A 26908-nucleotide genomic window follows, 5' to 3' on the forward strand; every position below is an offset into this window, starting at 1 on the left:
CCACCTGTTTTTGGCTCACCAAGCACTGCACGCGTGGCCTCGATGGTCCTGAGCCACAGCTGGGGCAGTGCCTGCGCCCAGGCGTGCTGTGCTGGGGGGCACAGGCAAGGAGCACGGCTCCCATGGGTGCCTTTGTGGGGATTGCAGCGAGGGTGAGCTCCTGGTACCCCAACACTTCTGCCCCTCTCAGGCTCGGAAACTAAATGGGTCTTGCTTTTGTTACTACTAAAAGGAGTACTAAAATAAATTAATTAATTAAAAGCGTGGGCCTACCAGTTCCTGCAGCCAGATTATTAGTCACGGATCCTTCCTTCCTGCCTTTCTTTCAACAAATTTTCCAGACCCTCTGGAAAGGGGGTCCCAGCCTCACGTTCCCCTCTCTGCGGGGCTGATGCTGGGGCCAGGCTCACCCCGTGGCTGGGTGCTGAGGGCACCACAAGCCCATCGTCCTTGCCCGTGTCAGAGGCAAGAGGAGCTGTGGCTGCTTTTAAAGCTGACCCTAGGGAAGCCAAGCAGCACCAGGGCTTTCCTTCAGAGCACTGGAGGCATGTCTGAGGCATGTCTGGGCACATGTGCTCCCTCGGGGCAGGGTAACAACGTGCTGTGCTGGGGCAGGTGCATGTTCTTCCCCGGCTCAACTAAATAAAGCCTGGAGAGATTCAGCGTCAGTGTGTGGCTGGGAAGGGTCGGGGCAGCAGGGGGACTGGCTGTGGCCAGGCTAAATGCCTCTGGGGGGGCATATATGGAGCAGGGCACAGAGGTGGGTTTCCAAAAGCTGGTTTTTGCTGCAAAGCTGCAAGCTGGGGCTCAGCCTGTCCCTCCAGAGCGACCAGCGCTGCCCTTGCCCATCCCTGCTGCCGGCTGGTCAGTGCTTTGCTGCTGCATTGACCCCAAAAAGCCCAGGGAAGGGCAGCACAGCACCCTGGGCATCGCTGCCAAGCCCCAGGAAGCTGCGGAGAGCACAGCCTGAGCACAGCAAACCCAGAGGAAGGGAGCAGCACGCAGCAACGCTCCCGGCAGCTTAACAGCTGTGGGGAAAGGCCGCGAAGCACAGCCTCGGCGTGACCGCTGGGAAGCAGCCATCAGGATCCCGCTGCTCCACTCCGTCCATCTCCACCCAGCCCCGTGTGATGCTGCGTGTGGGGCCAGCATCCCCTCCCAGTCACACTCGGCTTACTGGGCCAGCACCGTCATTATGCAGAGCGCTGGGAGCCACGGCGCCGTGTGCTGTGGGAGGTCCGGTGTCCCCGCACGTTGCTCTGTCCCTCGCAGAAATCCCCCAGGGCCTCGGCAGCTCCGTAGTGGTGGCGGCGTGGGGCCGGGGAGGCAGCAGCTGGGGCGCGCTGGGGCCGCTGCCGCGGCGCACTCTGTCGGGGGAATTCCTCAGCAGTTTAGCCACATCTTTGCGCTGTCCCTATCTGCGGTTTTTCTGCTCGCTTCAGAAGTGACTTTCCTATTTAAAGCACCTCAGCCTCGAGCCCGATTCCCTCCAGGGCTCACCGGCCAGAAGCCCGCTCGCTGCTCCTTGAGCTCAGAGGCTGCTGCGTGGCCTGGTCCCGGTGGTCCCGGCTCGGAGCTCACCCAGGTGGGGTCTCGCTTGGCACAAGGGTGCTGCTTTTCCCTTCTTGGGGACTGGGCCAGGAAATTACGTCTGTGGAAAAAAAAAACAAAAAAAAACAAAAAAACAACCAGAGAGGATGGGGTGGTCTGGGTAATTGAGATCTTGATCTCTGAGTGCATCTCCGTGGAGGTTTTTTTTTTCTCAGAGCACTTGCCCGGTGAGTCAGACCACCGTGGAGCAGAGACCTGAGGCCACAGCCCCCGGCCGGCCCAGCCGAGGTCGCGCTCAGCCCCCAGTCATCAGCACAGCGTGCAGTGCCTGCTCCGAAGCCCATGCTGTGCGCCGCAGCTGACGTGTTTGCAGGTGATTTCCATTAAAAAAAAAAAAAAAAAAAAAGCACAGAAAGGTTAATGGCCCATTTTTTTTTGACTCTCCAAAACAGCTGCAAAGGCAAGATGTATTTTGTGGTGGGGATCTTGGCAAGGAAGGAAAGTAACCCACATGCAAGCCTGATAAGAGGCAGGATTTCATCACAATGATGCGGGGCAGCCTGCAGTCCCTCACTTCTGGTAAGGCCCTCACGACACGTGTAAATAGTCAGAATGGGAACATGGCACTGCTTTCAGGAACACAGGACACGAGCTGGAAAGGGCAGCTGCTCCAGCTGCACTCGGAGCTCTTTTGCTGACCTCCTGAAGATGCTGAGCACACTGGCTGGGTGCACAACAGGGCCGTCGCCGTCCCTCTGCTGCCACACCGCGAGTTCGCTTCCTTTAGCTCATCCTCTCTTGGCCAGCTCGCATGCTGTAAATGAGAGCACGAGTCCCAGAGGAAGTCAGGATCCAGTAACTCCGAGGAATTCGTGTTGCAGGAACCCGCGGGGAACCTGAGCTGTTTGAACTCGTTTGCCTCTGCAGTCGGTGCCAGCTGGGCCGCGGGGCTCGGTGCTGAGTGGCAGCACGTGGAAGTGGCCGAGCGCAGTGGCTGCACGATGAGCGGGCTCCCGCACAGCACCTTCCTCCAGCAGTTTCTGCACATCCGCAAGTCTTAAAGCCAACTTAAAGGTTTCTTTCCTTCCCTCACGGCCAGATCACACCTCTGCAGCGAGGCAGCCACCAGAGGTAGGGCTGGATTTGGGCTGGGAAAAGCCGTGGATGGGCAGCCTGCGTGCGCGCCCAGCCCTTCCTTGGCCAGGGCTTCCCAAATGCAGGTCGTGTTTTGTGGCAGCGAGCAGCACATTTCACTTCAAATAACCTGCTGCTGGATTAAATGGTAACCAGAGGCTTGCCAAGAGGTATTTTGAGACCAGAAGGCATGAACTTGAACAGAAGTGCGAGGGAGGTGTGGAAGTGAGCAGCGGAGGGGAGGGAAGGGGGCAAGGGCTCCATGCAGATGGATGGACACAGCTCGCCAGGCTCGCTCCCGCGGCTTCCTCAGCCACAGCAGTCCAGCTGCAGGGCTGTGTGGCAAATTTTGGGCTTTGGGCTCTGTGGCAAATTCCTCCCTGCTTCCACTCAGCATGTCAGTGCTGCTCTGCAGGGAAAGCAGCCTGTTTCATCCCCTAGGGCTCCGGGCAGACCCAGCACAGAGACAGAGGGAGCAGCATCCCCCACAAACACAACCACCACCCTAACAAAGTAAGCAGCCTGTTCTTCCCCCGTGTTTAACTACACCCCTACTGAGTTATTAAAAGCCTACAGAGGCTCTGCATGGGGCGAAGAAGCGCCAGCAGTCCAGCACCAACCACCCCTGGTGGATGGCAGGGACCAGCCAGCACCTGCTGGGGTGCCAGCCGCTCAGGCAGCCCCCAGCCCCTGTCCCAGCAGGGCAGACCCCTCCATCTCCCCGACAGAGGCTGGAGCAGCCCCTCTGCCTCCGCTTTCCCCACCCGAGGGCTGCTGTGCCGGGGCCAGGGCTTTCTCTGACTGCCAGGGGAGTTTTTGCACCCAAGTGTGGCTCTTAGCCAGGGGCCGCTGTGTGGTTAGGGCTGCCGGTCACGCCGGGCTGCCGGCTGGCAATGGCCTTGCCTGCAGACACACACTCCATCTGAAAATTTCCAGCCAACCCTAGCACTTTTGGTTTTTTCCATCCTATATTCTGCACAAGTCATAGCAGTATTGATGATATCGCTGGGTGGAGAGACATGACTGCGCCCGCTCCCAGCACTACGCAGATGACTCCACCGTGTTATCAGCTGAACTTCGCAGGGATTTTTTTTTTTAATATTTTTTTTTTCAGCCACCAAATAGCAAAAGTTTTTTTTTCCTGCAAAAGTGCTGATTTCTCTACAGTTTATCTGAAAGAAAAACAAATGTATCAAACAAATACTGGAAAGCAAACCAGATCAAAAGGGAGCTCCTCAAACCCTCCTGCTGGCCAGATGAAACGGCTCAGGGACACTGGGCTTAAAAAGTGTCCCTACGTCCCAGTGTCACCGTGGGGAAGCAGAGCCCACAGGCAGGGCTGGTGCATCACAACAGCAGATAACTGTGGGTGCCCCATAAAGGCACAGGGGCTTTATTTTCCATCACTAATCAACACCTCTAACCAGCGCTACATTTTTTGGCAGCAACATTGCCATTGCTTAGTCATAACCTTAAATATTATTTATCCATTAGCGCAGTTAGGCCTGCCAAGAGAAACCTAAACATAGAGGAATTAGTGGAGGAAGTGGGAAAATGTCTGGGAGCATTGTTGGCCCTTGAGGTGGCAAAGTGCTGCACGAACCAGTTGAGATTTGGTGGCTCCTCAGACCCGGCAAGGGCCCTTATGGGTGCCTCCCCGCTCCCCTGTGCCACCAGGAGGCGCATCAGCTTGGCGGTGGTGGCAACTTACCCCCTGCACCGAGCTGCCTCTGTCACAGCCCTCCTGGCAAGCCTGCGGGCTCGCTCCCATCACAGCACAAGTAGGGCTCTTGGGGGTGGTGGGGCCCGTGGGGAACTCCAGCAAGAGCAGACCCAAGCGCGGCCAGATTTCCCATCACTCCCGTCTTCGAATCGGGGCTGGAAAGTGTCCTAAATCGACCCGAGCTCGTGGCATATGAGGGCAGAGAAACCCCCGTTCGCACCACGGCTGCCTCCTCGCTCGCTCGCTGCCTGCCTTCAGTTGACCTAGTTGAGTCACGGGGAGACGGCGAGCGAAAGACATCCTGCGCTGTGGTTGGCACCGTGCTGCCCCGGGGAGGAAAACCTGCTTCTCCCAGAGGGGCACTCCTGCTCTGCGTGGGCAGGGAAGCTGGGGCGAGGAACAGCTCTCGGCTGTCCCCGTGTCACAGCTGCCTGGCCTCTTCCTGATGGTGCAGCCTGGAGGGAAAAGCTGATTTCTCTTCCTCGGGCCAGAGCGAGGGGTGCTGCTGGTGGCCCAGTTGGGCACAAAGTGGCTGATGCCCTGGGAAGGAGGGCGCAGCTGCAGGCATGGGCTGGGGAGGTGGGAAAGCAGCTGGGGGTGCACCCTGCTAGAAGGGCCTAGGTTAGGACCTGCTAAAGCCTGGGTTAGACATGTTTAAGCATGTTAAGACAAGTCTTCATCGCTTGAAACCACTTTTCTTGTAAATGTTTCAAAATAGACACATTCACGTGTGGCACTCGAGGTTGCTAGGAGTTGGGACAGAAAGGCAAAGATTAGCTGCTGTATATATACATATTTTTTAAAGCTGTTTTTTGTATACAAAACTTTTTTTTTCTTCAGCAGGGAAGGGGATCAGAAAGAATTAAATCCCAGCATGGAAGAGCTGGCCTGGCATTTAGGATGCTGTGCTTGGGGAAGCAGTGCCAGGAGCTGAACCCATGGGGAAGGCAGCAGGCAGGGAAGGGCTGCGGGGGCTGGAGTCCGGCTCCTTGTACACTGGGAACATGCTCCGGACAGCTGAGGCCCCCTTTGCAGCTGTAACTTGGCAGGGGCTGAGTGTGTTGGTAGGAAAAGGTCACCTAAGGGTGCAAACTCCTTTCCTGCTGAGGTCTGAGTGATCTGTTGCAGAAGGAAGTAAAATAAAGTCTTAAATATTCCATAGACTGAAAAATGAGAAGAATCCTAGAATGCTGGATACGGAAGAGGCAATTAAACAAGAAAAAGACGTCACAAAATTCCTGAGTTATAACTCACAGCTCTTGTAGTTTTGCGGAGTCAGCTGGTTGGTGTAGTGTCAGTGCAGGAACCTGTCCCAAAGGGTGCTGCTATTGGAAAGAAGCAGAAAAGCAACAAATTTGTCATGCCTTTCAACATCGCTGGTGGCAGATACACCCCCTGGGTTACTGCGTCCGCCCTGAGGAATGGGGCTCTGTCCCCACCTGCCCGGCAAACGGAGAGGGTGCCCAAAGGCACACGGGGCTTATCGTGGGATCCTTTTGGGACTTACTGCTTGCCTCCTGCTTGCCAGCTGCCCCCCAGAACCTGCCCTGAAGCTTCGCCATGGTCCTGTGTCCAAGGGCACCAAAGGCACAACCCAAGACAGCGCTGTTTGAATACCACGCAAGGACCGGTGAAAGTGGTGGGTGAAGAGGAAAGCAACTCACGGGTCATAGGCAAACCCCCATCACTCAGGGCAGATGGCTCATACCCGGCTCTCGTACTGCCACAACCCTTGCGTGGCCGCCCGTGTCCCCGGGGGCTGGCGAGGTGACAACCACAGGGCGGGCAGGGCTCGCCGTCCCCGGTCCAAGCCCGCCGGGGAGCGAACGCTGCGGTGCGTAATACAGAGAGCAGCTCCGGCCAGGATTAGTCATCGGGGGCTCTTGCTGCTGCTGGATGCACTCATCTGTGGAGCCCAGCACGTAGCGAAACGTGCGGCCGCGTGATGGCTGTGGGTGCTGCCATCCGCAGCGTCCGTGGGCTGCTGCTGTGAGTGCACGCGGGCTCCTGCCCGGCGCGATGCGCGGGGCCGGGGAGCTGGGAGATATCGTCTGCTCCTGCTGTATTACGGGCTTGTGTCATGTCAGCAACACAACCTGCTTTAGATGTGCTTCAAAACCTCAGGGGACATCTGTAGAGAGCCACGGGCTGCTTGCTTTTTGGATACACAGACCTCTTCTCGTCTCTCCCACAGCACAAGCTTAAACCTAGGAGACTGCTGTAATAGCAACTTCTCAGCCGTCCATTCCAGCTGCATCTAGGCAATTCAGACTTCTGCAAATAGAAAGGATAAAGAATAAAAAGAGAAAACTGCTGAGACCGGGCACAGCTCAGCACCAGCACCTCCCTCCAGCAGGTGCGACGATGCTGTGAGAGTGTTGGTGGGGCTGCAGATAGATGTCTTGCCACAGACAAGCATGAGGCTGCTGTGTGGGATGGAGAAAGGTGGCTTAATTACTGGAGAAGTGGTATTTGCTGAGGGAGTGGCGACCACCATCTGATTATGGTCAGTGTGAGCAAACAGAGGGCAGTCCCAGCCAGTAATATAGCTACTGGATGTTTCACCAGAGGTAGTATAAATTGGGGGAAATTTTGAGCTAAATTGACCAGATGGAAAAAAAAACAACAATTAAAACAAAACAAAACACCAACCAACTAAATGACTGTGAATGGAAAATCAAGAGCTCTTTAAATGTTTGAGAAACAGTGGAGGAAACTATTTTTCCAGAATTTAACCTGACAGCTGCTAAAAACGATGAAACAATACTCAGAAAACAAGAAAGGGAGAGAGTTCATAGGGTACAAGACAAAGATGCTGTAAGGCATCATGTGGGTCAACACACTTTTCGTGACACCAGAGCTCGATCCAGTCCCTAAAGTCCCATAATTGATGGATAAATCTTTGCTGATTAAGTTGATCTTGAGAGACACATAAAGTGGAATCGCACATGTCCTGGTTAGAAAAGGGACAAATCGGCTCATCTCAGGAATTAGGAAGTGGTACTGCATGGGGGTCTTTTTCGCTGGCTTGGCTGGGACAGGAATGGTGTCAAACCCTTTTCCAACTCTTTCATGCAACGCGGCAGACCCACAACAAGAATCAAGAGCTGCAGCAAAACATCATTTGCAGGAGGAGTGAAGCTGGCTGAGTCCAAGAGCTTGTCTAAATGTGAGCTGCATAGTTATGTCTTTTTTTTTTTTTTTTTTAAATGGCAAAATATGTCTTTGATTTTCTCTCCTGATATCTTACGGTTTGATGGTATGCTACGGTGTGATTTCTGACTGAAGCAGCGACAGAGGGAAATGAAGGGAAATCCGTATGACCTTTAAAAGGTCAAGGTGTCAGAGCGAACACGCAGCCCCTGCCTACTCAGCTGAAATTGTGGTGAACGGTGTCCAGCCAGAGGCTGAGAAGGTGACAGTCCATGAGAAAACGGCTGCGAGCAGCAGCAGAGCTGGCAGCTGCTGTGGGGTGCCGGGGGGAGCCGTCGGCTGCTCACTTTGCTGCTCCCTTAAAGCTGCTCCCTGGGAAAAATCCCAGCACGGTGCTCCGGGGTGAGGCACTGCCTTGGTGCCGAGCCTTCTGCCTGCCCACGAGTTGAGCCACGGGAAGGTAAAATGCAAAATCTCTTCGTGAGGCTGGGCATGCTTTTGGGATCTCCCCCAAAACACCTGACTTCCCACAAATGTCCACATTTTGATTTGTGATTTTACAGCATTTTCACAACGTCCTTCACTATTTCACACTGCCAAAAGCAGCCTGACTAATGCAACCTCCTGCCTATTGGCTTGGTGCCTCTGCTGGCAGAAATCCTTGAAGCATTATCAGCCAGTGGCTGTTTGCACGGAGCAGGAGAAAATGCCACACGAAAATGAAATCAAGGGTGAAAAATAGTTAACATGGTTGTGAGACAAAGAAACTGGAGTTGGTAACCTTTTTAGGCAAAAATCTTTCACCCTGATAAGGAAATCTGACTCAGTTAAATTATTTTTGGAGTGGACAGAAGCATTAAACAGCATTAGCTGGGGAACAGAAGAAAGCAGCACTTTAGGTACACACCGAGCAGTGAGACCTGGATGGAAATGCTGTCTATGTTATATTTGACTTTTTTTTTCCTCTCTTACATTACTGCAAGGTTTCCTTTGCCTTTTCCCACTGTTGTGCCACATCAAGCTGTATGAGTGGTTATTCTCAAGGCAAAGACAGCCTTGGTGGAAAGCAGCCGCACACAAGAGGACAGCACAGCACCAGACGTGCTCTACCTGACTGCAGCAATGAGAGCAACAGCACTGCTCTGCTAGAAATTTATTCCACCTGGAAGTCAGCCCTTTAAGTTAGAGGCAAAGACCACCAGGAAGAACTGAGAGGCCGGATCTCACCTGTGAGCATGCCCCACGTGCTCTGATGTTGCCTGTGAGCTGAGCTCGGGCTGTGCAGGACGGCTGGGGCAGCAGCAAAGCTTTGTGTCCAGAAGGGCTGCGAGATGAAGTGCTTCTTCCTTACCCCATCCCAGGCTTCCTGGCATGCACCAGGACAAGCTGCCATCCAGGCTGCTCCCAAGGGACCCCGCAGTCTCCAGGTAAGATCCTGTCCTCCAAAGGAGCAGCAGCACGGTGCAGAAACACAGAGCAGTGATGAAGTCAGGGCAGGTCCCAGGAGAACACACCCTGTCCTTCCACTTGGACACCAAACCCTCAGTAACCACGCAAATAGCTCCACTTCCACCCAGCAACAGCTTTGTACAGACCATGCTTCATGAACATTATGAAATAGAGAGTCTTCCTAAGGCTCTTCCTAAAGCTCTTCCTAAAGGCTCCCTGAATTCCCGCAGCTTCTCCTCTGCCCAAGGGGCTGCCTTGTCCCACACAAGACCCCCTGAGCTTTTGTTTGTGGAAACCCACGTTTCCTTTTTCCTTCTAGATGTTTACAAACAGTTCAATCAGTTGTTCCACTGTTCTTCTGAGAAGTTCAATTCATCTGTCCCATACAACTCCCCATTTCCTCCTTTTGGTGTGCTGAGAGTACTTTCCTGGGAAATGGGAACTTAAGCGAGGAGGAGGGTGCCCATGGGGTCTGTCAGGCCTTAGACCCCACACTTGTGGGATGTTCCCTGTGGGCCAGGAGCTGCGTCCATGGTCAGGATGTTTTTTACCCTCTCCCAAAGCCCCGTGGCACAGGGACACTGTCAGGCTGGGGCTCTGAGACCTGGTACAGAGGTGACACTGCAGGATCTAGCCTCGACCTTGACCGATGTGCTTCAGCCAAGGTTTTAAAACCTCCATCTCTCTGGTCTGGGAAAGCTCAGAAATAGCCTAATGTAACAGACAGGACTCTCATAAAAATAAATAAATAAATAAATGAATAAATAAAAGCCCCAGCAAGCCACACGTAGCAAACTCTGTTTTCCTTCAGTCCTTGCTGGAATAATGTTGCTGCAAGTGGCACCGCGAGGCATTTCTCTGGAAAATGGCTGAGATGCCAAGCAACCAGAGGCTGCTGCAGAGTGCCTACAGGCTCATGGAGCCCCCGAGCCACTGAAGTCTTCCCACTAGAATGAAGCGATGACTGGAAAGAGCTGAGCAAAACCCCAAGAGTCCCCAGTGTGGGCTCTCTGTGGAAGAGAACTTGTCCCCACCTCCCTCATCAAGATAATTTTGCTCAATGCAGCCAATTTCGGCAACTGACAAGCATGTGCAGCCAGTTTGAGATGCAGCAGGGTGAGGAAGGCCAGGAAAGTTTCCTCTAGGAGGGCAGGCAGGAGCTCTGGTAGCACACATCTGAAGCCACCAAATCTGCATGCACTTGGGTTTTCGTAGGCAAGGCAGGCGGACAAGATGAAGGTGATTACAGCTACGGAAGGCTGTGCATAGGTGTTCATGCGGCTGCTGAATGAGCTGTCCTCTTTCCTGTTTCGGACACGATGCCAGAGACATTACTTGAAATGTAGCTTTCGATCCGCGGTGCTACCCATGTTGTTAACCCATGCTGAGCGACACTTGCACTGGGGGAGTACAGAAATGACGAGGCAATTTCAGAAATACATATGCACAACCTCCACCCACATTTTCAGGGTACATTCTTTTAGAAACAAAACCAGTGCAAGATCCAAAGTCAGGGAGGGAGATGGGCGAGAGAGCGTGTCTGCTTCAGAGGCTCGCCCAGAAATGGGAGTTATGGGATCACACGAGCTGGGAATGTCTCAGCTTGGCACCCCTGGCATTTTTGCAGAAACTAAGCAGCGTCAGCAAACCTGAGTTTCCTTTCCTGGAGGAAGCAGGGAGGGAGAGCGCGGGGCAGAGCAACAACCCTGGCGGAGCTGCTCTGGCACACGGCAATGTTTGCTCTTCCAGGAAGGCAGGCGTGGTGTGACGATTGCTCTCTCTTTCTGTGATTCCCCACTGAAATACAGACAAAATTGCTGGTAGGCTGTGCAAGACCTGCAGCCAGCTGCCTCTGCAGTCACTCGCTGGCGGCTCTCGCTGCAGGTAGGAAGGCAGGTACGGGGCACCTCTGGCCCCACGGTGCTCCTCTGTGCCTGCCTGCTTCAGCCATGGGGACCGTGAGCAATGGGGTCTGCCCCAAGACGTGCCAGAAGCGGCACCAACTCCTCTCACCATTGCTGCTGTCATATTTGGGGACGAGGAAAGAGGGCTAGGGAGGTTCGGTGGGCTGTGGCTCAGCCTGAGGCTCCAGCACCTCTGGTGAACGGCTGCTGGCAAAAGCGGGATTGGAATTATCTATGCACCCAAACAATGGAAAATTCAGAAGCTGAACATTTTTCTGTATGTTTCCATGATTTCCAGGTTGTTCTTGAGACGAATACCAGAGTGCATTACTGACTTGATCTATCAGCTTTTGGCAACTTGGAGGTTATTGTTCAAGAACAAGTGGGTTGAGAGCTCAGTGTCCTCATAGCAGTTTGCTTACCCAACTGCTGCACTCCCCAGTTTGTTCAGTTCATGTTTATAACAAATTTCCTTGCCCAAATGGAAAAAGACATGAAAGAACATTACCCTTGCTTTCTGTGCATGCAGGGTACATGTTTGACAAAAGGACACGTGCCTTGTGACTGAGAGAAAACATTTTGGGAAGGGAAACCTTCTGCCAACTCAACCCTGAAAGACAGACACATGAAACACTCCCAACGGGCCCGATCCTCAGCAGGAGGAGGTAGCACCTGACTTCAGCTGCAAAATGCTAATTTACAGCAGAAAAACTCTGGCTGAAAGCTTGGTGGAAAGAGCAGTGCTGGATGGCCCCAAAAGAGGGTATGAAGCCTTGTCAACCGAAATGAGCACAGGAGCTGGCTCTTGCTGTGGACAACTGACCTGCATCAGCTCCCTGTGTCACACATGAATGTCACAAGACGACCAAGCAACAGGAAGGTGCTGGGAAGAGAGACAACAGAGGAGAGTTTAATACAATCCCTTAGACACATATAGGAAAAATTGCATTTCAAGTTCTTGGTGTCCCAAGAAACAGGCAATCCTCTTCCACAAGTGAAACCTGCATGGCCCAGGGGTGTCCCTCCGAGTGCCTTCCCCAGACTGCAGGTTTCACTGAGCGCAAAAAGGGATGTTCCCAGAGTAGTTCCCCATTTTCTCCCTCTTAAGTTTCATGCAGCATCCCACGGCCATAAAGCTAGAAGACAAAGGTGAGGAGAAATGGAGGGTGCACATTTTTGCCTCTAGTTCTTTATGCTGCCTGCCTGTCTCACTCACATCTTCTCCTATTAATTGGTTCTTCATTGCAAAGAGATTTCGGCAGCATCATATACTACCCACAAGGGAGGCAGACAGCCCTGTAAACCCCCAACCTAAGGCTGAACAGGAAGATGAGAGTTTTTACTGTCAAAAGATTGAGCAAAGAGATCAGTGTCCATCCAACTCTTAGTTATTGTTGGAAATGTCACGTATATATTAAGAGATTTACAGCTGAAGTTATGAAAGACATAAACACTTCTCTACTTTCAAAGGGCCTTACTCAAAACTGAACTGGGATGCAACAAATCAGCCCCCACGTTCACCAAAGAAAAAAAAAAAAAAAAAAAAAAAAGAAAAGAAAGAAAGAAAGAAAGAAAGAAAGAAAGGAAGGGGAAATTCAGATTAGTCACAAAGAAGTTCCCCCGCCTGCTTCTTGGTGCACATAAAACCCTCTCCTGAAGGCACTGTGTTCATTTCATTTCTGCCCCTGGGACGGGAGCACCTATCTCTTCTGCCCCGTGCTCCCCAGGCTGTGCTTGCTGGCAGCGTGGCTGTGATGGACGGACAGCCAGATGCGGAGCTGAGAAAGCAAGACGATCAGATGGACTGCGAAAGAGAACCTGCTGGCATGAGTAGCGATGAGTGGAAGAGCTGGAAAAGAGGGCAGGTTAGGAGGAACACGCTGCACCTGGTGTCCGCGGCTGCTCAGTGGATATTACTGCTTGCCTGCGTGGTTTATCTTGGTCTAGACTCTCTGCAACTCTCGACGGTAAGAGCTCGTGTTCCACCCGTTCTCTGCTGGCCTGTAAACTTTTGTATGGGCTTTTCTGTAAGAAAAGAAAACAACAAAAAAAAAGCTTTTAGGCTTACCCTATTCTAGCCACAGGTATTGAATGCATTCCTTAATAACTATCGCTCGTTTTTTATATCTTTTGCCCTCAAAACAACTCCAAGTATTGCGAAGTTGAGCTTTGGGGACTAGGTTGTCAGGAGGTGAGCTCATTCCAGGCAGGGGACTCTGCCCAGCAGTGCTGGAGCCCAACAAACCCCATGGGACAAGGGCTGCCTCCTTGCGGCTCTGGCCTCACCACATCAGCAGCTGTTGTTGGAGCTGACTTGCAGTGACTCACACGTGTTCACTTTAATTAAAAGGGATCATCTGAGCAGCTGGTTGCTTTTAAATAAGGACAAGTTGAAGGATCAGAAGCCAGGCTTCTCATATCACCTTCTGACCTGTTAAAATGTACTATATGTGTAGGTAGATATGTTGGAAAGCAAGCTAGCTTCTGACAGCTCTAGCGAGACCCTTTCCGTGCTCCCAGCCTGTGCACATGCTGGGCTCTGGGAATAGTCATCTGTATCTGCAGAGGACAGTAAGTGCCCCTCTGTGTGTACACGAGAGACAGACTCTGATTTCGTGACCAGAGAGAGTTTCATTTATACATAACACCACTCCAAAAAATATACAAAAGAGAAATGCCTGAGACTTGCAAGATTTTAGTAAAAAATGAAGCAAATATGTTTTCCTCTTTTGTGTGTTTGCAAACTGGTGGATTGCCAACAACTTTTTGCTGCTATTTCAGTATCACTTATGCGCTAGTTACTTCTCCTCCCACATCTTCTCCAAGAGCTAGGTTAACACTGTAAAGTATGTTGTGCTTCATCTTAACAGAGTTCACTCTTTCCTCCCACTTAGGCTTGGCAGAGAAACAAGCCAGGCGTATAACCCTGCAAGGGAGAGATGGCCTCATGCTCTGGGTCCCCTGCTGTTTAATGAAAACTCTCAGGCTGCATGCAAGTTTCACTGGCTTGCACCTCACAGCACTTGTTAGACTTCAGAATGATAGCACTGATGCCACTAAAAGATAACACATTTCATTCATTTCAGAGCTCTTCTCCTTTTAGTATTTTTTTTATTGAGAGAAGTTGCTCTGGAAGCCAATGTAGAAGGCCAAGCTATCCCACCCTGCTCAAGGTGTAGAAACCTCTCTGGGGTCACACTCTGGTTGTGACTCCTTGTCTCTCAGTAGTTCTCTATTCTGTGAAAATGTTAACTCCAATCCTCCTCCTCCAAAGGACGATGGCAGGGGCTAGCACTGACAGCACTGTCTGTCAGCCCTACAAACCCGAGGCACCAGCAGCTGGGAAAGGTACACGGTGCAGGCTTGGAGTTTCCCTTCCTCAATAGAAACGACTGAATCAGGGTGATCAGGGAGCAGCGACTGCAGCAGATGAAAAGTCCTGGCTCTGGGAGTCACCACAGGACCCTTTCAGTTTGAAATGTTTGTTGAGAGCTGGTTTCCATAATTCTAGGCAGACGGCCACGGCATCCTGCTCTGACTGCACCACGCTGCGCGGGAAGGTCTCCCAGGCTGTACCTGGGGGGATTTCATAGCATGGGAATTACAGGGTGTGGTAGGATAACTGTGGACTGACCTTATAAATGCCTACAGTAGAAGGAGCAGTATTAATCTGACTTGACTCTCAGGGCAGGCTCTTGAGCACTGGAGTGATCAAGAAGTCACTTCCCTGCTCTTGGGAAGCTCCTTCTGCTCCCAGGGCTGGAGAGTGCCACGCTAGCCGTAACAGCCAGACACAGCTGTGCTTTTTTCAGAGCAAGAGCACATCTAATTATTTTTGTCATATGAAAAAAAAAAAAAGACACCCTGGAGTATTCGGTGAAAACACGGCACAAACAACACACGTTCAAGAAAGACAGCGTCTGCGCTGCGCTTAACAAAAAAGTACGGCAAGCTGGTTTGTATCACAATGCAGCTTGAAAAGCAAGCCTCAGCTATGATTTCCAAAGGAACGACTACTAAAAATGATAGTGATCGGTAGTCAGCTTTTGTATCTGCAGTGCTCATGAGTTCCCATCTCTGCTGGAGTCACCTCTTCTTGCCAAGGCAGCTGGGAAAAGACCAAGGGCAGGCCACTTGCAGGCACAGTCAGAGGGCATGAAACTCCCCGGTGGTGGATGCAGGCAAGGTTGGGCAGGCGTGGGATGTTCAAAGGCTCCTAATGATCTATCACAAGATGTTTAATAATTTTGCAGAGTTTCAATGTATATAAGGAAGGCATGGCCATAATCCTAGCATCTCCCGGTTTGGAGCAGTTACAAGCCACTTCCAGCACACAGTTGCGCAGTCTGTCTGACACTCAGGGCCATGACTGCAGCAGTCCTCTGAGTTACCGTGCTTTGCTGTCATCCCCAGGGGCTTGCCCTTTATGCAATATGAACCTAATCCTAAAACTTCTGCCGTGACATAGCGCGCTAGGAGCAGTGTCCTTAACAGGAGGTCTTTGGCAGCCGCCGCACCAAATCTCATGTTCAGGAAACCCAAACAGGCAAACATGATGTGGAAACCATGTGTAAGTGATGCAGGGAAACTGATGCAGTCACTACAAGGCAGAACAGAGAAAGAGGGTGACCAACTTTGATACTGGCTCCCTCCCAGTGCTACGGATCAGTTCTCTCCTCAGCAAAATTTATTGGGAGCTAATTGCAAAGTCCTTTGAGATTGTGCAATAACCAGCGGAGATGTGTGAAACATGCAACATGTAGTGACAATGGGGCTGATATTCTTACAACGGCCACAAGTTTGTTCCCCAACCTGTCTGTGGTTAGTAGGCTCTGCCCACTGATGGCCAGAGCGGCCAGCTTGCAGTAGATGCTGTTTGACCTCAGAAACTCAGCAGCCCTGTGCTTAGCTGTCATCTCTTGGGAAACTACCTGGAAATCCCAGCTGCTGAGCCAAAGAGTTGAGCATTTAGGCACCTACAAACAGTATATGCATAGCCTTGAGCTGCCAAGGCGACGGATAGGATCAGTAATGTCAGAGGAGGGTTCCACCAGAGCCGGTGGGTGATCACGCAACTAAAGCTTTAGTCAAATCCAGCTTTGCCAGTGGTGCAAGTAGCAGAGCATCAGCTGTAGCATCACTAGAGGGTGCCAGAGCAGAGGTTTCCCACTGCCAGCACCCACCTCACCCTGTCACAGAGGTCTTGCTCTAATCTCCTTCCTTCCCCGCTTGCCTCTGCCAGGGTGCAGCACTGAACCTGCGGAGCTGCCTGTCTATGCTCACTCTCTAGTCCGATACTTCCAGCACCATTTCTCTGCTCAGAGTGAGAAGGCTGCTCTTGTTTCTGTAACAAATGGGCTAAATAGATAAAAGGCAGCCTGACAAACATTTGACCAGCCCATCTTTCCCGTTGGAAACCTATGGAATAGGTAAAGAGAAGAAAACACAGCAGCAAACCCAACCTTTCACTCTTTAATCAGGCATGATGCTGAAGTCTTGTGGTTGTGAAGAGACTGCAGATTTGGGCCTCCTGTGGTTAAGATGAGAGATGGGTTTGAGATGCAAAGTTCAGATTTAAAAATCTAATATAGAAGCTTGGTGTTTTGCATATCTGATCAGTAAGACACATATTTCTGCACTTGCATTCACTTTTTCTCATAAAATGCAAACCAATTTTAATCATGCCTTAGTGCCCTTGTAAGGGAGCCACTGGGAGCCACGCATCCTGTAACAGCCTGACCCAGAGGACAAGGAACGCGCCGAGAGCTCTTGCTCTGTGCCCATATAACTCCAGACCCACCCCTTGGAGCCCTACAGCACAAGGGTGCCGCACTGGGGCTCAGCCAGCTCTGCTGATGGGCACCCCTGGCTGCCGGCCAGGCTCACGGAGCTCATGCAGAGAGGCTCTGAACCCCGAAGTCCTTCCTTGCTGGTTAGCTCGGCATCATAATGCTCACCTGGATGTTTTTCCAAGCGGGACCAAATCTCCCTGGTGTGCTCAGCACCCAGCTGGAAGTTGGACTGGCTGGGAAGCACTCTAAAGTGGCACTTTATCATCCTAATGACGCTAATAGGATAAGGTGTATAGCTAGCCCCGCTCCCAGCGGGGAAACAAAAGCGAAAGTGGCAGAAGTGATAGCCCCGCTGCGTTAACGAGGATTTCTCTTCCTTTTTTTCAGCCTCGCAGTGACAAAGTCCTGTGGACCTACATCCGCTACGCAGGTGGGTGGGCGGCCGGGCTGGGGTCTCTCGGGGTGCTGCTCACGCTTCCTGGACAGGTCCCTTCGGTGCCCCTGGGGCTCCAGCTGCCTGTCGGGCCGTAAAGCTCTTGGTGTCACGGCGGTGGCAGAGGACGGGGCCAGGAGAGCTGGGGGATGAGGGGCAGAGCTGCGAGGTGCAAAACCAAACATCGGGGTTTTCCCTGAGGGGAAGAAACATGGGAAATTGGAGTGGCTTTCTGCAGTCCGTACTTACACACTGAAGCAAGCATTCGCTCTGTGAAAGTACAAAAAACGCATTTTTGAGAATTTACTGAGTACGCACAGCATGTTCTTGGGGTATTTCTGAAACAAGTAAATGATTTCCTGATTTATGAAAAATGTAAATGATTTCCTGGGGAAGGGTGGCAGAAATAGCAGCGCTCTGTGTGCTGAGCACATTGTGTGTTTTGCCCCGTGACACACCTCAGCAATAGGAGTGACTAAAATTTTCAAGTCATACTTAAAACATTGCTGGCAGTTTTACCTTCAGGGAACATTGGGAGGGTCACAATGAAGCTAACCTAATAGAAACACATGATTCTAGAGAAAAAAAAAAAAAAAAAAAGCTTGAGAAATTGCCCTCAGCCCGGAGCAGCTGTGTTGCCTGACAGGAGACCTTCTGGTGAAGTTTTCTCATCAGCATCCCCAGGGTGTAAGCCCTTCCACGGCACAGCAGGGAGATGTTTCCAGAGTAGCTCTGGGAACTGTCACTGCTCGTTCCAGGAGAAAACCTTTCATGATAGAGTTTTGGTTTAATTTCCTTGATTCTAATCCGTGTACATTCATTTCTTCTGTTCCTTTCTACACTGCTTTTTTATCCCATCTTCTCAAAAAATACCCCCACAAAAGACAGGGAATTTTGTTGCCCACCCATAAAAAGCTCTTTTCCTCCCTCTTCCAGCTTTGATAACATTCCTCTCCTCTTATTTACTGTTTTTATTTTCTGTGCTGTCGAGGAAGCTGTATTTTCTAAACTCACGGGGATGCCTTACTTACGTAAATACATCTGTACTGTAATTAAGCAATACAGCAAATAAATAGTATATAAACAGAAACATGGAGGAATAATTCATATAAACTGAAGATTTAGTCCAAAGCACGGCTTGCTCAGGAATGGGAACCTGGAAAATTCCACTGCAGACTGTGCGTGTCTAGAATGGGTGATATCCCAGCTCCAGTCTGCCCTATTCTCTAGTTCAGCCTCTGCCTTTCCCGTGTTTTTCCACCCTTCCTGCAGGCAGTCTGTACAAAACTGCCCCCTTCCAAGAAGACTTTTGTCTTCACGGGATCATCTTTCCTCTCTTCCATTCCAGGTGAAAGCATCAAAGGAGTGGCCATGAATTTCAGTGCAGAGTTAGGCTCTATTCCTATCCGGAATGGCTCCATCATGATCACTTGTGACGGCCCCTACCTGGTGTCCCTGAATGCCAAGCTTTCCTCCGACCTGGATGACAACAGCTCACTGAAGCTGATGATGAGGAATACGGAAAACAAGACCAATGAGCCCCTCTGGGAGCAAACCATCCAGGGCAGCAGCAGCACGGTAGATCTCGTCACGATGCTCTACTTGTTTGCCCCAATCAACATCACCCTGTGGACCAGCTTGAATGTCACTGTCATGGACTTGTCATTTAGCCTCGTGCTACTAGAACCCGACTTTTGCTCCCCGTAGAAGATGACGCATGAAACGTAACGTGTAAAGTACAGCCTTTCCTACTGATACGTTCACACGTGGGAGACTCATTCTCACAGGCTGTACTTGGACAGGCAAACTGCTCTAGCCTCTCCTTTTGGGGCTGTGGAAAGCCTCAGCGGGAGTGCAGGTAAATCACAGTGCAAATGGGCTTTATGTAGTGCACGCCACATTCATCTCTGGAGCTCTATGCAGTAGGATGGATCTTTCTGATGCTGGAGAAAGGCACGTGTGAAGTCCTTGAGGAAAACAGAGATGAAAGCCAAAGAAAGCCTCCCAAGCTTAGCTTATATTCAGAGAACCTCTGGGTTTCTCTATTTATTTGACAGTATCTGCATATAGTACAAACGCTCTGTATATTTGCTAAAATAAAGGTCTGTTAAATCAGGAAGACACCTCAAGTGTCTTAAAGAGATTTGGAGAATGAGGGGAACAGATCTGCTTAGCAGCCCTTTGCCTGGCAAGCCAGGAGAAGGGAAAGAGGCAGCAAGGGACTTTCTTTGCAGCCATCTGACTGCACTGGACAGCAGGAACACAGGCCCTGCAGTGACTGTGAGATCTGTAGGAACAGCTTTTGAGAGAGGAGGCTTGCTGGCTGTTCCAGCTGTTGGCAGAGCACTGAAGCCTGAGCCGAGGGAGTGTCTGGTAGGACATTTACATCTTGACACCAGCTCTCAGAGGTGTTAAGTTGAAGGACAATCTCCCTCAAGCAGACACACGCAGACTGGCTCAACCAAAAACTGATCCAGGCACACAAAATTTGGAAGAGAAGGATGAAGGCTTTCAGTCTGGTGGGTTCTCTCTAATGGACCGAGTGCAACCTGCGCATTGCTGGGAGGATTCACACAGGTCCTGCAGCAGAGCCCTTGCTGCCAAGGTGCTCACCTCGGAGAGGTTCACAGACCCAACCTCCATGACGTGCCCGTGCACTGACCTGCCTGGCTTCTGCCAGAGTCGAGGGACAGAGCGCTCTCAGCCATTCCCTGCACATGCCCTGACGCAGCCAGCAGCTGCTGTATTTCTGCTTGACGTGGGGCAGACTTCAAGGGCGAGTTGACCGCCTGGCTCCCAGTGAATCCCAGTAACATTTCAGCAGTTGCCCGCTGACTGTGCACTCCAAAGTCTAATGTTTAAAACTATTTATGTATTTATACTACAGGCATACGAATGTTACTTTACGTCTCTTAGAAACACTGGGAAGGGTTGAGACTTCAGGCTGTCGGCGCTGAGCTCTTTGCAGATCCTCCTGGTGCTCTGGAGCTTTGCTCTCCGTGGGCACCGTGCTGCTGCCTGCCTCGGCTCCCTGGCCACCCGCTCCTGCAGGCACAGGTGTAAAAGGCAGCTCAGGAAATCTGGGGCTCGGCAAGCTTTTCCCGTGCATATTACAATGCTGTGGGCAGGTTTTACAAACATCCCTCCCGAGCCCCAGGGGAAACCTCCCTGGCTGAAGCAGTTACTCAGCTTTTCCTCAGGACTGAGAGTCTGTGGGCTGGCTTGTGCCCACAGGGTGCTGCTCCCCACCTGTGAGGGGCATTTGGGGCTTTTACTCCTGACTGGCACTGCCAGGCACCGACACTCAGACCCTAGCTTGGTGTTCTCACACTCCTCAGCTGAAGTGAGAATGTGTTTCCTTCCATAAAAGCTAATAAAACTTTTCTTTTTGACCTCGCGGTGTCTCGAGGGAGGGGGGGACCCTGCCGAATTATCCATTTCCCTGTCTTTGAGCAGACGTGTTCACCAGCATAAAAACTGCAAGAAACTTTCACACACTGATTCCTCTGACCTACATATACATGTACACACACTTGTCTTCAAATAAAGGTTGAAACAATTCCATTCCAGAGCTTAATTACTCAAGGGACTAATTATCCTCACCAGTAAGTTTCTGAGCCATCAGCTTCTGTTCGTGTCTTGCAGCCCCTTTCTCCACAAAGTTGAGTCTCCTGCATAGGAGAAATGTTCAGTTTTGCTATTGGGGTTGTTATGGCCTCGTAGGAGCTTGTAGATGGTGCTAGAGTTGCATCTTACAGCTCTGTTCATCCACATCACTGTGCTGAGGTTTTGGGTCTCCCCTCAGAGCCGGCTGCAGCGTGAGCTGCTGAAGTGCAAGGCCTGGAGCTGGCAGCTGCTGGAGAAAGTCTCCGACTCCGGAGGGACGGGGCGCTCTGCTTCCCAGACTCATGGGGACCTCCTGACCTGTGCCTCAAAGGCCTTCCCATGAGACCCATTACACAGCATACAGTCATCAGCCAGTAATTACCGGCTCCTCCACAATTTTAAAGTAATCTCAACTGCTGCTGCATCTCGTTTGAGCCACACTACTGCATAAACTGTGTATCCCTTCCTTTATCCCTTCCTCTTTCCCACTCCCTGCCCATGTAAAACAAGGGACATCGTGGCAAAGCTGATGGAAGTGCCCTGGTCCCCCTTGGGGAGGAGCTAGCCTCATCCGTGCCCGTCATCTGCCAGGCTCTTGCTCCCTAGCTGAGAGGAAACTGCTGAGAGCAGAGCAGAGCACTGCAGGCCTGAGAATTATCAGATAGAAACATTTAATCTCCTTTCACATCCCTCCAAAAGTCATTGCCTTTGCTACCACAAACGGTTACACCTAATGGTGGATAATGAACCTGTGGTTTTTAGACACCATCAAGCCAGCGTGAGTCACGACTATTGCCTGTCGATAGAGAGGGAACGAGACTCTGCAATGTGCTCGGCAAAGCGCAGCCGATCCCCCCGCGGCAAAGCTAGCCCTGTCCAGCTCAGGCAGCAGAAAGCAGAGTCTGGTTGCCAAGGCTAGCAGCGTGGCAAGCTCTTTGGAGGCTGAAGGTATGTGTTTCATTAAGGTGTTAAGCAGGGAGCTTGCAGCAGAACAGCCCCAAGCACCAGCCGGGGTCAGGCAGAGCCCCACTCAGCTCACCCTCCCTGCGAGGAGCCCTGCAGGGGAAAGCAGGAGGAGGTGGTGGGGCTCCCTGACCCATCCCGGGGGAGGGACGTGATGCCAGAAGCAGTTCCGTGGATCCTGTTTGAGATTTCCAGACATCAGGAAGAGGGAAGGACTAAAGGAGTGCTTCTCTTATCAACCCACACTCGCTGAAGCAGACGTCTGCAAACAAACATTTCTTCTTCCTAATGCAAAGCCTTGCACAACTACCTTTCAGATACGACAGCTGGTACCAATCATTCTGGAAGCTCATATTGCTCACCTCTTAATAAGGCAAAGTTGTCCCAAGGGGGATTATAAGCTAGAGCTGCTCCCAAGCACAAATGGGCTCCCACCCATGGGCTTGCACTTTTTCCTGTCGCTGTGGTTTGCTGGGTTGGTAGCCAATGCAGCTCTTTGATAGCCAGCCAAGGCACCCAGGCGCGGAGCTGGGCCACTGGCCAAGGTGCTCCATCAGTGTGCCTTCAGAAAGAAAACAGGACGGGGGTTGGGGCAAGACAAAACTTGATGTGGGCACAACTGTACTTTCCGAATAATTGCTTTCATTACTGGCTGTAAGCCAAAATTCATACATATTCACTGGAAACCCAGAGACCTGTTATTTATGAAGAAAAATTGGTATTGAACGTACCTCCAAAGATAAACATTTAACCCTGCATAGGATCTGAGTCATAAAGTATACATCGACCTCACAATTTCAGCACCAAGTAGGTCTCTGAGGCAAGACACCATTGGCCTATCTCACGGAAGTCAAAGGATTTGCTGTCCTTTGTCTTTTTTTTAATCGTTATTATTTGTGATATTTCTGTTACTGTCAATGTCTTCTTCTTTGGATTGCTATCACCAGCACAGCAAATTATCAGGACACATACATCCAATGGAGACAAACAGATTTGGTTTCAGATGTTATTTGGGGTTGCTGTGCAGTAGTTTGAAACACTGGTTCATCTGCTTCTCCCTCTATCATTTTCCATAAGAGCCAGAGTATGTTAACACAACTACCAACGAGAAACTTCTCCCGATGCTTCACGCGTCCCACTCTTGACGACGTGAAGGACTAATTTTTGTGGCTTCTTATCAGGTACAAAAAGCCTCCAGACCAGTCATACGTTGTCTCCAGCAGCACCCACCCTTTACAAGAAAAGATTTGTTTCTGCGTGCAAGAGCAAGACCTCACTGCATCCCAGCTGGCTGCAATAACTTGAGCCACCTCCTGGAGTGATGCTCGATTCCTCCTTTCCAGAGGCAGGGCAGCTGCCTCCATCCCGTGCCAGGGCCTCATGGCCCACGTGCTGCATCCTCCCGGCTGTGCCGACTGCACTGTCGCCGACACAGCCAGAGCCTTCAGCTGCCTCGTGCCAGGCAGCAGCCAGGACTGCTGCTGTTGAGGGTACAGTCATACAGCCTGGCTTGGTGAGAATAACAGCCAGAAGCAGATGAAGGAGATAACTCTCCCACCACTCACTCACTCACCCAGCTATCTGCAGGCAGCTTGGAGCAGCCAAGCTGGGGCCACAAGCAGGGATGAGGCCGTGGGAGGGCTGGGCTGAGCTGAACAGTGATGAGGTCACTCTTCAGAAGCAAGTCGTGCTCTGAGATTTCAGTGCAACACTGACGTGTGAAGAAATCTGTACCAGAACGAGAGGGGAAGATTAACGGGCCACTAAAGCCTGAGCTTAGTGGGAACAAGCTCTCCTGGGTAATTAGCATCTGTGCTCCCCCTACAATGCTTCATATTGTAAACACAGCCAATCAAAAGGGCAGAGAAAGGCACCAAAAACTGGCACTGTGGCCACAGTCAGATACACAAGTAGGCAAACCCTACGTACAGAGACCAGTGGCAGGAGAGCTGCTTGCTGCTAAAGCCTTTCACAAGCATCTCAAGGGAGGTATCATGCTAGCAGCTAAACAGGCACAGGGAGCCCAGCAGCAGGAGGTCTGAAGGGCTTTTCAAGCAGATCAACAAAGATGGCTTTACGGAGAGATGCACCATTCCTCCGCATGCATCAGGGTGAAAACCCTTGACCTGCAAATGAGAGTTCCCCTCTGTGGCTGGAAGCAGCCTGCGTGCTGCCGGCCAGCACTGCTCACTGCACACAAACTCTCTCGGGTAGCGTGTTTCGAAACCCAGGGAAGCCACAGAGACAGACCAGACACGATAAGCCCAGCGACTATTGCAATTAGCAGATCAGTGCTTTGACAGATACCGGTTCTTCACGTAGTGAGCGTGCAGCAGGAAGGAGCAGGCAGCTCACCAGCTTGGGAAATCCATGAATGAAGGTGGAAGGAGAGTGGAGAGAAGAGCTCGCCAGTGCCAGGGGCTGCAGGCATCTCAGGAGCTCTGCGCTGGGAGGGCTGGGGGGATGGACAGATGGACAGTCAATCCCTGTCAGTACCCAGCTCCTGCGGGCTGGGCGGTATCTTGGCTTATCAGCACCATGAGGCGAAGAGAAAAACTGATGATTTATACAGTGTCAGGAGTGACTGTACGACAGATTACTACAAATCATATCAAGAAGTTGTAGAATCACATCATTTTAAATAAGAATCAATTTGGTTGAAAAACACCTTTAAATGGTAGATTACTCAGAGGATATAGCGCAGTCATAAGGAAAGAGCACGGCTCTCTCTTAAGTAATGAAAGTTGCTCAGATAATAATCTGCCACGGGTCATGTGCAGAAGCGCATGGATAAACGTGCCACCTCAGCACTGATGCTTATCAGGTATCTCACTCTGTGCGTACCTTTTTGTTGGTCCTAAGGCTGTTTAATAATTCCACTCAGACACAAATATTTTTGGCATTTATAACCATAGTGTAACTGTGAACGAGTGGCTTTGCCTACGCCAGCTCTCCCCTGGGAAGACCAGGACTGTCTGGTCACTGGGGCTCCTGCAGGGAGAGACAGCAATGAGATTTTCTTCTTTGCCCTGTTCCATGCCCCCTGGTCCCAGACTGAGAGCATTGGTCACACCCTGGGGGCTGAAACTTCCTCTTCCTCCTCCTCATGATCATCAACGCCATGAGTATGTTAAAATCCTTCAGATACACATTGATGAATATGCTGAAATACTCCAGCTGCATGCATATTCCATATCGTTCTTGCAGTATAGCCCTTTTTTTTTACCAGACCCAGGAAGTTACAACAGCTAACTAAGACAGATTAAGCAGGGACTGTGGTTACAGATATTGTGCACCAGTATCTGAGCACTTCTGGTACTGAAGATTTGCTGTAGCTAGGGATTTTAGCCCCCGCTTGTTTATTTCCAAGTCTGTTTTGCAATGCTTGCACGCTCAGCTCCATCCTCACATACACAAATCTGCTGGGCTCATCACCTATTGCTCCCAGCTCCAGCAATACCAGCATTCAGCGACGGCAAGGCGTTTGGATTCAGCAGGGGGATGCAACAACGAACCTCGGCGCCAGTCTCCCAGTTTTGTTTGAAATGCCGAATCGCTGTGATGGTTTTCCACAGCTTGAAATACCAGAGCGGCCGCTGGGGGGTTGCAGGAGACACTGACGTTGTTCGAGGCCAGTCCCCTGGCTCCTGCTCTGGTTGGGGCCAGCCAACAGACAAATTCAGCAAGAGCTAAGACATGCAGCCGGCGTGCCTGGTAAAGCAGGCCTCCAGCAGCAGTCCAGCTCCAGCAGCAGCTGGCGCAACGACAGCCACTTAATAAACATTTAATAATGACACTGCCTGCAGCCCTTGCCCACGCCTGTGGATGCCTTTGGGTCCCCAGCACTGATTAATTGAATAGCAGAGCAGTGCTTGAGACAGGCACTTAGAGCTTTAAAGCCTACTTTTAAAGCAGCTCTGCCCCTGAGCAGCACACATAATGGTCCCTAGGGCACCGGCTGTGTTTTAGGCCAGCTTTATCCTCTCCAACCACCAGGCCACCCCCGGCCATTGCTAAAGCAACACGGCCTCAGCTGGGAACGTTCCCTCCTGCTGAGTGTTGTGACCGCAGCTCTTCCCATAAAACATGATTCTGCCTGAAAGAGTGACTTCCCGTGCATCCCACTGCCTTGTAGGGCAGGGACAATCGGATTTGCTTCCTCTGAAGTGTCAGCTGGTGGTTGCAACTGCCCACCACAGCAGGGTGTACCTGGGCTCTACCGTAGAGCCGGTGACCACGGGGCCTGGGCTCCTCTTGGTGCCACCTTGGATGTTCCCTGTCCCAAAAGCTAGGCTCCTGGCCCCAAGAGGGCAACCTTGCTCCCTGTCTGCAAGCGATGGAAGTAGGTAGGTGCCCATGAAGCCCTGCAGAGGGCAATCCAGGCTGCCTTGCTCCGACACCTCCTTGCCTAGAAGGTTGAAGGACACCGGGAAGAAGACATCAGCTCTTCAGCAAAGACATGCTGAAGCCTTCCTGTTGCAACTGGGGATGCCACTGTGTTCCTCAGCCAAGAAGTGTATGAGTAAGGAAAGTTGAGGACTGGAGATTTGCTGTCTGTTCCTGGATCTGGTTTCAGTGGTCCAATAAAGGGCCTAAAGCAAAATTCATGAAGGACATCTCACCCGTGACAGCCGTTCAGCTGCAGCTGGGTTCCCTCTGGCTTATTCTTCACGCTGCCCCATCACTTTTGTGCGGTGACACAAGCTCAACAGAAAGGTTGCAGCTGGCTGTCATACAATGACAGGCCTCGTTCAGGGTGCAACCTCCCTCTCGGGCTGCACAACACCTGCCCCTTGTCTTCCACCATGCAAACACGGGACACCACCATCAGTAGCTGAACTCTGCTCTTCGGCTGATTTTTCAAGCTTCCCTGGAGATGGAGGATTGGGTGATTTCCCGCCTCCATCCACTGCAAGAGAACTTGAGCAGGGAAGAAACAAACAGGGATATTCTGAGAACAGGCACACTGAGTCATTCCAGGATACCAAAAATAGGTGCCCAGGGAGTTGCGGGCTGAACAGAGAAGTTCCCAACTACCGTACATCCCAACGAGCTTGGCAGCTAGGGGGAAAAAGAGGCATGGGATGTCCCTGTGGTTTTGAGGACTGGATGCCATCTGATGTGGTGGCAGGTGGTGTAAACACCAGCTTGTATGTATGAAGGAAACATCTGGACCTCGATAAGCAAAACAAGCCCTGCA

At 51.4% G+C, this 26908-nt stretch overlaps 1 protein-coding gene and 1 long non-coding RNA gene across 3 annotated transcripts in view; one reads left to right on the forward strand and one right to left on the reverse strand.

Annotated features, from left to right (window-relative positions):
* The window catches only part of LOC113844284 (uncharacterized), a 135471-nt gene that overhangs the window by 9590 nt on the left and 98973 nt on the right, over positions 1-26908 (reverse strand). For both annotated transcript variants that reach the window (XR_011810939.1, XR_011810940.1), the window contains 5 exons: positions 16872-17335; positions 16377-16444; positions 12801-12939; positions 8789-11797; positions 1178-6682 (listed from right to left, as the gene is read on the reverse strand). This is a non-coding gene — a long non-coding RNA (uncharacterized lncRNA). The remainder of the gene's footprint in view (positions 1-1177; positions 6683-8788; positions 11798-12800; positions 12940-16376; positions 16445-16871; positions 17336-26908) is intronic.
* Positions 12488-20531, forward strand: TNFSF4 (TNF superfamily member 4). Its single transcript, XM_027462647.3, has 3 exons — positions 12488-12881; positions 17094-17136; positions 18488-20531. The coding sequence occupies exons 1-3, from the start codon at positions 12669-12671 to the stop codon at positions 18844-18846; spliced, it is 615 nt and encodes a 204-aa protein (XP_027318448.2). The 5' UTR covers positions 12488-12668; the 3' UTR covers positions 18847-20531.

The sequence above is a fragment of the Anas platyrhynchos genome, chromosome 8 (genome assembly GCF_047663525.1).
Source record: "Anas platyrhynchos isolate ZD024472 breed Pekin duck chromosome 8, IASCAAS_PekinDuck_T2T, whole genome shotgun sequence".
Lineage (NCBI taxonomy): Eukaryota > Metazoa > Chordata > Aves > Anseriformes > Anatidae > Anas > Anas platyrhynchos.